This window comes from Camelus ferus, chromosome 20 (assembly GCF_009834535.1).
Source record: "Camelus ferus isolate YT-003-E chromosome 20, BCGSAC_Cfer_1.0, whole genome shotgun sequence".
Lineage (NCBI taxonomy): Eukaryota > Metazoa > Chordata > Mammalia > Artiodactyla > Camelidae > Camelus > Camelus ferus.
This window is the reverse complement of record NC_045715.1, coordinates 30,970,823-30,982,034: the sequence shown is the minus strand read 5'-3', so window position 1 is coordinate 30,982,034 and position 11,212 is coordinate 30,970,823. Positions and strand designations below refer to the sequence as shown.

Below are 11,212 nucleotides of genomic sequence, written 5' to 3'. Positions count from 1 at the left end.
CAGAGCAGCCAGGCTGGCACACACCCAGCCACACACCCAGCCTCCCGCCCTCCACTTGGGCCTCCTGAATGCCCTGACCTCACCCAGCACTTTGCTCTGAAGATCTCCAAGGGCTTCAAAGGCTCCTCTTTGGATTCAATACAAATGATGTTCCTTCTGGGTGTGTACACAGGTGGGAAAAAGGCTAGAGGGTGGGGCCCAACAACCCCTCCAAATGAGGCCACATTTCCTGCTGCTTGGCCCCTGAGATTTCCCCGCGCTGCCATTTTCCTGCTGTCGATGGGAAAAATGCCAAGTCCAGTTCACCCCCACACAGGCTCTGGGGTGAAGGAAGCCCTGGGGGTCTGCTGGGAGGGTCTCACTCTAGTTAAAATGCAGCTGGTGGTGGCCCCACTTCTCAGCTTGGCAAGGGAAAATTTCCAGCAAACAGCTTAAAAACCATACTTTCCGCAGGATTACCCAAAAGCCAGCTCCATTTTTAATGATTCCATCTCTGTAATCCTGCAAAATGCCCTAGAGATCAAATGGAGTCCAAATCTCACCTCTTAGATTCCCTCCCTCCTCGGGAAGCAGCAGCAAAATCCTTTGTTAGACGGCAGAATCTCAGCGTTCAGAAGGCACGATCACCGTGTGTGCAGGGTGGCGTAACCGCAGCTCCCCGCCCCAGGCTGGCTGGGACACTTGTTCTCAGGGCCCAGGCAAGTATAGACGATGTCCAGAGACCCTGAGGCCCCCCCCAGGAGGCAGTCCCAGCTCAGACAACCATTCATCCAGCCCAACCCAGGCACCAGACATAGGAGTCAAGACACCTCCAGCCTTCCGAGTCTTCCCAGCTAAGGCCATTTGTTGAGAGTGGAGACAAGCCTGTTCCGATCCCTGACCTGCAGAACCTGTGAGCCTAATTTAATGTCGTCCTCTTGCACCACTACATTTTGGGATGACTTACTGTTCAGAAATAGGTGACAGGGCCTGAGTACAATGTCCCATAGAACCGGGGAGTCTGGAAAACTGAATTCCACGGACTGAATGCCCTGCCTGTCGGGGTAGGGGGCTATGAAGCTCCCAGTGCGATTTGTTGATTAACAAAGAGGTGAGGTGGAACCCGAGTTAAGAGCTGTCTGGAGTAGAATTGGTCGGGGAGGGGACTCAGGCAGGATAAAGACATTTTATTTTTTACTTTATTATAATTCTGGACTCGGATCTCTAAAAATATTTTTTTAATAAAAAAAAGAAATTGGTAGAAGAACAAAGACATGTGATTTCAGTGGATGGCTTTATTCAAAGAGTTTCATGTTGAAATTAGCCAGTGTGGTAGATTTTTTTGGTCTTGTTTTGATGTTTTGCTAGCATATTCGCTTCTGGTCACTCCGTGTCCTTTGGGGTCATATGGAGCACTTTACTCTAGAATAAAAGCCAACAGTGGCCATTTAGGGGTTGCAGTGTGGCTCTGGTGAAAATTTTTCTACGTCCTTAGAGGGATTCAGACGTCTATGGAACAGGAGGAAGGAAATAAGGGTTCACCAACATGTTGCTTAAACTTGGGCAAATCGTGTTAACATGCCCTGGCTTCAGTTTGGTCACTCGCAAATTGGATTCAGTGATTTCTAAGGTCCCTTTTCTAACATTTTTAAGAGAAAGAAGTTAATATTTATTAAGTGCTTACCCTGTGGCAAGCACCACGCCAGGCCCTCTATGTAGATTATTTTATTTACTCCTCAAAAAAAAAAAAGAATCCTAAGCACCAGGGTCCTCATCTTGCCTATGAGGAAACTGAGGCCCAGAGTGGGATGGCAGTTTCAGTCCCTGGGAGGTCGAGGGATGGAATTCTAGAATCTACATGGCCACCATCAGGGGCACTCCCTCCCCTCTCTGCCCCCACAGTGGTTCCCACACCTTGTGCCCAGAGGCTTCGAGAGTCTGATTCTTCAGTCAGTTCTAATCCTCCGTAGTTCAGAATCCTCCGTAGTTCAGAGGGAAGGTTCTAACTACATTCCTTTGTACTGTCATCAGCTACTTAAAGTGGCAAGAAACAATAGCCCCTTTCTCTGCTTTCCTGGAAGGGTGGCTCTTGGACCCTGCTGAGTCTCTGAGTGACAACCAGGCAGCCGTTCCAGCCTGACTGCCCCCAGGTGCCCTGGGCGAGTCTGGAGGAATCTTGCCACCCAGCTCTTCTCTGCAGAACTGTTAAGTGGAAGAGCATCAATCTTCCCCTTAACAAGAGTCCCTCAGCCCTGGGTTATCAGGCATGTACTCGGTCCATCACAGGACTCAGGGAAATGTCTAATGACCCTCTTTACAAAACACTAGGGGTTCATCCTTCCCAGCCAAACACACACCTTCTCCATCACCAGGATGCCATTTATCCTTGTGCTTTGATGACAAAGGGGCTGCCTGTACAGGACTCCTCGAGCTGTAGACCTCTTCTCACACACCTGTTACTGATGTCCAAATCCTGAAATAACCACCAAACATTGACTAAGTCCCACCGCAGTTGGCACTGAGAGGGGTCTCTCAGAACTGTGGTATCTAAGGGTCTGACTGCCGAGTGGCTAAGATCGCAGGCTTCAAAGCCGGACAGGTTGGGGTTCAATACGTGTGGCAGGGTAACGATAACGTAAATCCTTCGCCTCTCCTCCTAGTAAGAGCTGCAGGTCTCCTTCCCTCCCCTTGACTCTGGACTGACCCCTGTGACTGCCTTTGACCAACTGAACACGGCGGAAGTGACCCTGCCCACCTTCTCTTCCAAGGTGGACCTTAGAAGATGTACAACTTGTGCCTCTCAGAAGCCTGGGCTGTGGAAGAATTCTGGCTACCCTGGGACCACCATGCCGCAAGGAAGCCCAAGGGAGCCCTGCAGAACTGCCCCGTGGAGCCCTGCCTGTGTTCCTCCCCCCACCACCACCGGAATCATAAGCAATAAAACAGCGGTTGCTCTAAACTACTAAGTTGTGGTGTCGTTTGTTAAGCAGAAACATAGACAACCGAAACAGAGCGCAAGAGGACTGGAGCATCAAACTCACAGCACAGGTAACACACGGCGTCATTGAGCAGTTGGGTCAGAGTGGTAGAGAAGTATTCCTGGAGGAGGGGACCTGAAAGTTTGCAGGAGGGGATGGAGTTGGATGAGTGCAGGGACAGGGTATGGGGAAGGGAAACTGGACAAGACCCACCCACTCCACGGGCCTCTGGGAAAGTGCCCTGCATTATTTCTACTGCAGCCAACTGACCCGGCAGCAGAGTGCAAACCCTTAACTCGGGGCATCAGCCTGTGTTTGGCCCAGAGTCACCCGTTACAAATAGAAGATTTATCCAAAGTCATGTTTTCTCTCTCCAAATCCTTGGAACTTTGTAGAGCATTCCAGACTTTATTCATCTATATTTTAATATAAAAGCTGTTTGAAATTACCTACCAGTTAAATTACTTAACTTCACCCTCCTCCAACCTGTTCAAGGAAAATAGACACTCCAGGAAGATGGGTCATGATGAGACCCGAGACCCTCTGTAGCCTCCAGGACACATGTGCACCCAGAGCAGGGTGTCAGCCCCACCCTCCCTCTGTGGTCAGACACTTGGCACTTTCCTTTCAGGATCTAGTCACACATCTTCAGCAGCCAAATGTGGCCTCTGGCTTCCCCACAACTGTCTCATTCCCAGCTTTAAGCTACCCCTAGGTTCACACGGGACCCAACTCAGGAGAGACCCTGCTGGCTCCCTCCAGAGGCGGATTGAAAACACCTGACACTCGAGGTCTGTCTCTGACCCACACTCCAGGTCAGCTCCCATAGAGGGTTTGGAAAGCAACCCCAGGTGATCCCCAGTGTTCCGAATGCACTTGAATGCTCCCCAAACTACTTTTTCTTAGACAATTCACACACACACACACACACACACACACACACACACACACACACACACACACACACACACACACACACACACACACATCTACAGCCTGCGTAGAGTCGATACGTTGACACTTGGAAGCAAAATAGAGGAAAGCTTTTATTATTGTTTGCCATTTGAAAATGATTACCCAGCGGGATGATGTGTATTGAAGGAGACAGCCTGCAGTTAGCATCCTGGGGAGAGCTCCCTTTCCAGACCTGGGTGAGCCTGCACCACCTCCCGGCTTCTTGAGCGGGGACTGCCTGGTGCCAGACTTGGATGCCTCCCAACACAAATTAGAGGAATAAACTGCCTCTGAGACGGGACACGGGACGCGGGAGAGTGAGAATGCTGAGAATTTTAAAGGGATCATCACCTCAGCAGGAGACCAGAAGTCAGCCCCAGAAAGCAGCTACCCCAACAGACTGTCAGTTGCTGGTCCCGCTGTCAGTTTAGAAAGTCTTCGACTCTGGGGTGACCCTGTGATTCCAGACACCGGCTCTCCTGCACCTCCAACACCCACCCCCCATTCCCAGCCCAGGGACTCTGCCCTTCCCTACAAGAAATACACTCTCCCCTCTGTCCTTCCTGGAAACACAGCCGTGACTTACTTCAAATTGCAAAACCCTAAAACGACACTTTGTAGGAACGCACGGCTCACCAGCTTGCATTCAAAAATGAACCTAGAGGTGGAGACAGGGGGGAAGGGCTTAAGGGGTGCAGGGGGTCTGTCTGGGGTGATGAGAATGAGTGCCCTAAATGCCGCTGAACTGTTCACTTTAAAAAATGGTTAATTTTATACTCTGTGAATTTCACCTCAATTTTTACAAAAAGGAAAAAGAAAGGATTTCCCAAGAAAGAGGAAACCCATCTAGAATCCTGTCAACCAGCCCACATTTGACTCTGGTCCTCCATCTCCTGACTTGCTCATGGGAGGGGGTGGGGAAGGACACAAGCCGACACTGTACAATTGTTCCAGTTCTTAGCAGGATGAGGACTTCAGACCATCCCGTACAGAGAGAAAACAAGACCAGCAAGCTGCCCAGTAGGCTAAAATTAACTGACCCTCCACGATCTAGATTTGGCAAGTCACTGAACTCTCTGTTCCTCCTCTGTGAGCTCCAACCTGTCTTATGAGACTCCTGAGAGGGGCCCATAAAAGCGATCAGAGACTCAGGCCAGATCTGGGAGGCTATATATCTGACTCCTGTAACTTCATTTCTTTCTCAGCCACCAGCCAGCAGTCTCCAGTAAGTCCCCATGTCAGGCAAGGCAGGATTTTTCTTAATATATGATTTCGATCTTCAACAGCCCTGGCCAATTCAAAATAAAGGGGGGGGGCGGTTGCTGAGGGCACAGACCCTACAAATTTTAAAAAGAAAATGAAAGAGGTCTTGTCCTTCAACAAGTTGACACAAGACTTAGAAAAGGATCCTTTTGGCCAAAGAATATTTTTATACTTTGTGCATCTATATAAATAGGGTTTTTTTTAATAGAAAGCACATCACTGGTGTCTAAAACCAAACGTGGTTTTGATTGAACCAGACTTACATTTATATCTGAAGCCCGTTTGCTAACAATAGAACCGGCCTTCCCATTTGCCAACATCAATGTTGACCTGTTTTCACCTAAATTTTATAGATGTCAGAAAAAGAAACTGTGCGCTAGTCAGCAGCATACCCTGGCCTTTCTCAGCCACACTTGCTTGTATTCTTGCAGTGCCTTTAAATTCCCCTTGTCACAAAAACTAACAATAAGGTCAAGTATTTCAGTAAGAAATATTGAATTATGATCCAACGTTGTCAAACAGCCAAGAGCCTACGAAAGCTAACCACGAACTGGAGAAGAGAGGCTTAACCTCAGGTCTCCCCACCCCGCCTCCCTTGCATGGGGGAGGATTTTTGGCACCGGGGGGGCACCAGGAGGGTGGGGGAAATGGGAACTGGGCAGCTCACAGTCACGTCCAAGCGCCTGTCCCTCAGGAGTGTCTTGTTGCTCTCGTTCGCTGATGCAAAGAGCCAGCTTTGATTTTTCTTGGAGAGGGCTCCAGGCACCCTAACATCCCAGCCATGCCAACACCACGAGGCTGCCCAGCGCCCCAATCCCATGGCTGTATCCCTGTCCATCAAGGCTAATTTCTATGACAACATAAACTTCACTGCGTCGCCAATAAACTCAAACCCGATGGAACTTGATGTGGCCAAGACGGAGACTGACAAACGGGCAAGGTGTCAGGGCTGGAAATAGAACTCACTTCGCCAGCCGGTGGTTTGGGAGGGGAGGGATGGATTTACGGGTGTGTGCGTGTGTTTTATTTGCTCTAATAACTCTAATAAAGTTCCATTAATCAATAAACTGTCTCTTGCAGAGACAGTAATAAAACACAAGGCTCCTGACTTGAGCTTCAGGTAGAACCAGAACTCTCTCCCTCATTTTCACTCCAACCCATAGAGGCTAAGATCACGGCCCCCCTATTACTTCAAGGGATCTGGGCAGGGTTCTTAGGAGAGACACACACAGAGAGAGAGAGAGAGAGAGGAACGAGAACTGGCTTTCGACTGGCGGACTAAGAAAGTAGTCTGCAAGAAGGCAGCAGCCCCAGAATGGGATGCAAGGGATGTCAAAAAACCAACCCCAGGAAATTTCCTGCCCTCTGAGTAGGGAACATGGATTTGGAAGTCAGGTTTTAGTGGTTCCAGAAAACCGCCCTTGAAAGGCAAATATACTGACTCCTCAAAGGGGAAGGAGAAGGGCGGTCCACAGTGCAGGGGGAGCTGGTGTGGGCTTGGGGAGGGAAGCAGGGTCCGTGGGAGGTCCCTTAGGGGCATGGCAGGCCTCCCAAGGCGGGTCTGGAGCGGTGGATAGAGGAGACCCACAATCCTGCTTGATAGTTTTCTGCAGGGGCAGTCACGGGCATAACTCTCTCATTAAGTGCTTTGACTAGTCCCATCCAGAGCGTAAACTTATCCCCACCATTTATACTTGTCACGCTACTGAACGCGGAAGGGTCCTCTGTGCCAAATCACCCCTCACCTCCTCATCAAGACTCCAGTCCACCCGGCAGTAGAGGCTGAGAAGCAAGCAGAGAAAACACTCCTACGCCGTGTCCTGAAAACTTGACCTCTCGTGCTGTTGTCCCTCAGTAGTTTTCACACTGGCACTTCCTTTTGTTAAACATTAAGATCTCGCTTTTTTTCCCCTTCACGTTGTATATTTTAATACCATAGGTATTTCTTTGGGTTTTTAAGTATCTGATATTGAATATGGTTTCTGCAGTAGGACTCGGATCCCACAGAGATTCTGATACTGCTCACCCCACCCCCCACCACATGCCCATCTCTAACTCCTCCGAGAACCCCGGGTGCCCAACCTCTCGGGCGGGGGGATGATTTGGAATGCTCCAGAATGCCTGGGATTGCCGCCTGGCTCTCTCTTTCTTTCTGGAGGGCTCTCGGTGGGACCTCTGTGGTGAGGGACCTGTCTTCTCCCAGGGACTGTGCTGCAGGGTGGATGGGGGCTGATGCCAGATCGGCAGCAGACCCAGAACGGCAAGGAATTACTCACTACTTCCAGACCCAGCTCCCATGTCATCTTCCTGCCCCGCCCAGGGGTTTCTGCCCCCGTGGGGCTCTTCTACCCTCAGTTCCCGCCTCTGCTGTGGCACCACTGGGCTGTGACGTCACAGGTTAATAACACAGGCTTATTTCTCTCTCTGAGCAGACGGTGATTTTCTTGAGGGTGTGGGGTGTGTCTCAGACGTTTACATCTGCACCATTTATAGCAAGTGTTCAATCAGTATTTATTGAATAAAGAAAAATGCTGCCCCCTCCCTCAAGATCAGATGAGAGTTGGAGATTGTGAAGCAAAGTTGTGACAATTGTTCTCTCCAGTAAGGAATGGGGGAGGCTACCAATTCTTCCTCTTCTTAGCCCTCCATTCCCTTCTGTCCTGTAAATGGCTTTGCACTTGTGTCTGATAATCACCTGGTACAATAAGGTTGTGTCTCTCCTTAAACCAGGGCTGGATGATTAACCACATTGTAACTTTCGTCTAAGAACACTACACCTGGTAGCTGTGTCTTCCATTCTTGCCCCATTAGCATGGTTTTCCTCTTGCATCTTTAAAATCGAAGCGACTTTGGTTATAGGTAACTCAGGTAGTAAACAGATAAAAGGCAAAATTGAGATGGGAAGTCTATCGTTCTTCAGGATTAGCTGTCATGTACCATTTGTTTAGATGGCTAGGATATCATCTTAATGGAATCAAGAGCGTGACCTCATCTTTATAGCCACAGCAAGAAGCCGTGACAAGAAAGACTTCGGACACAAGGTCATGACATCTACTCTTACCAATGAGGGCAAGGGGGGCCTCGTTTCCATTAATGGACAATCAACTCAAAGCATGTGGCCAACGGATAGATCATCTTTGTCCAGAAAGGAATGACGTTGATGCCATCGGGTTGAATTTCTCACTTAGTCAGGCCTGGTATCTTTGGCTATGATTTTTATGAAGTAATGTATAATAGGTCTTTCTTCAATAAGGTTAGCTGGGAGTATGGTATGGAATCTATATGTTGGAAATTAATTCACATGAGTATAAGAAATTTTTAACAGAATCAGTTTGTCTAAGTTTATAACAAGTGGAAATAGGTTCATGAAAAGTAGAAAAGTAAACAAGTGCTTAGTGAAAAGTTAATGCAGAAGCTGCTACTCGTACGACGGAGGGAGATGTCTCTTCCAGGGGGTGAGTATGAGAACTGCTTGGAGATAGGTGCTCAACGCTTGTCTTCCCCTCACCTGTCTACGGGTGATCCCACCTAAGTGACCTGACCTCTCTGGGATTTCATTTCCTAATCCTCTACAAAATGGCCATTTTTGCCAGTTCTGTGAGAAACAATGGACCTCATTCTCTCTCTGAATGCTACGAAGACCCCAGCTGCCTCTTAAAACTCCCCGTAATTTCTCCATTCTAAAAGCCACTCCAAGTCTACAGGAGCTGCTCCATGGAACCTTAGCATCCTACCTGGAAGGTAATATATTACTGCCCACGTTTAAGGAGAAGGTCAAGAGAGGTTAAGTGGCTTGTTTGAGGTCACACATTTGGCTAGTAGGGATCTGGAACCCAGATCTTTTTGCCACTTACTGCTTTCCCTTTTCAGTACACCACTCAACCTCTTAATGCAGAGTTGGCTGCATGACTGTGACAACAGGAAAGAGGAAATGGAAGAGCAGCTTTTCCCTTATGATTAAATGAAAATCACCCACTTTTTAAACACCAAGCCTCCCCTATGGTGGTGGAAGTGAAAGGCTTGTAAGACTAAATATAGATGCCATGGACCATCTTAGGAAATGAAAAACGGAGAACGAAATCGGCTATAAGCAGAAATTAGAACTATCTAAATCTTCTCTAGAAAATAATTGTTAACTTTTTCATCTCTGTTTTAGGCAACCTGCAACATTCATGAATTTGCTTAAATAAAGAATGGCGTGACAAACATCCCTTACTGGGAAGGATTAACTTGAACAGAGATGCTCTCCAATGTGCTTTTCAATGGTGGTGAGCCTTCCAGCAGATTGCTCTGCCTACAGTAGGTGTTCAATAAATGTTTGCAGAAGGAATAAAAGAAAGAAGGCAGAGGGGGAGAGGGAGAGAGGTCATTTCTTCTCTCTGAGATTTCAGGAAAATGGGATATCAAGTCCATATAAAGTAAGTAAGGAAATAGTCTATAAAAAGCTTTAGGACAGTTGGAGAGAAACCTACTTATTCAGTTAAAGAGATTTAAATGATTCAGGGCAGAGAACACTGACATCCCTTTCCCAGGCTCCGCCAGGCCCTTGCACAAGTACACAAAGCCGTGCACACACCAGGTGTCCCATCTCAGGCTGCAGCCAGGTTTCTCCGGGCCTGGGGCCTCCAGGATCCACTCTCTCCACTACACAGTGCTGCCTGTTAGTGGAGCCGGTTCAGAAATGGGAGACCTGAGTGCTGCCCCTTTGTCAGGTGGTGAGAAGGACCCCAGAGCCACTCCTGCAAAGGTAAGAGTTGACATTGACAGAAATTTCTTGGCTTGGGCCTTTCTCTTGTTAGATGAGGCCAATGCTGCCAAATTAGGTCCATTAATACACTTTCCAGTAACAGTAACACGAAACTCAACACACTGACATGGAAAACCTTGAAAGAGATTACAGATTGGGGATTGAGGTCGGGGTGGAGTCAACATTTCTGTTCTGAATGTGCCCGTGTATTTTAAATGTATGGATTTTGTGATGTGATGTCTCTGAGTTCCCTTGTGTTAAGCCAATTGCCAAACTTAGCCATAATGTTCAGTAGAAAATTAGTTTATAAAATACATAGAAAAGATTACTTTTAAAGAGCAACTTTTTTTTTTTTAATGTTAAAAGAGTATTTTTTAAAAAAGCATTCCACTTGGGGCTCCAGCTCTACTGTGATTCAAACTATTTGGGAATTTTATTGACACACTTTAAAAGAATCCTTAGTTACTATGAGTAAGGATAATAGGTCCCATCTATTTTATATTTATTATGTTATGGACATTGTGCAAGGCTTTCTTATATATCATTAACTCATTTACCTTCTCCCTTACACAGATGATAAAGGAGATTGTGTCTGAAGTTTTTGCTTAGGAACATGGTCTCTGGAATCAGGCAGCTCTAGGCTGGAGTCTTAATGGCCATGTGACTTGGGCAAGTCTGAGCCTCAGTTTCCTCATCTGTAAAATGGGGATAAAATAGTCCTACCTTCTTCATACGTTGCTGGGAAGATTGAGATAAGTCATGGGCAATATTCAGCCAAAGGCCAAGGGCATAGTCAAGTGTGCAATAAAAGTTAAATGTTATTAAGTATTATTATTTGATAATATGACTTTTCCCCCAAAGGTGGAAATGAAAACAGTGCCCTTCGTGTCATCCCAGGAGGAGAAGGAGGTAAACACCTTCAGTCTCCACTCCTTCCTCCCTCCGGGATGTTCATACTAGTGAGATCAGGGCCAAGTAAACTTCAAGGACAACCACGGAGGAAGAAAACAATGAGAAAAGGGTGGCTGGTGTGTCCTTTGTGCATTGCAGAGGAGGGGGCAGCAATCGGGGAGAGGACGTTTGGGGCTTAGGAGGAGGATGTGAAGAGGAAAGGCCACAGAGAGTTCCACTTTTTGGAACTCATGACCGGTATGCACCTCTCTACCTGCTCCTAACATTCCTTCCTTCTCTCACTCACTCTCATGCAGGCTTTGGGAGCAAAGCCCCTGGGACAGACTGTCAGCACTGGGCACCCCTGCTCTCTGGGAAGCAACTTGTGGGTGGCACGAGC

At 47.7% G+C, this 11,212-nt stretch overlaps 1 protein-coding gene across 1 annotated transcript in view; it reads right to left on the bottom strand.

Annotated features, from left to right (window-relative positions):
• Positions 1–1,254: 1,254 nt before the first annotated feature.
• The window catches only part of RUNX2 (RUNX family transcription factor 2), a 222,535-nt gene continuing 212,577 nt past the window's right edge, over positions 1,255–11,212 (bottom strand). The window contains exon 8 of the mRNA XM_032463186.1: positions 1,255–1,401. Coding sequence (XP_032319077.1) covers positions 1,397–1,401 — 5 coding nt within the window. The 3' untranslated portion in view covers positions 1,255–1,396. The remainder of the gene's footprint in view (positions 1,402–11,212) is intronic.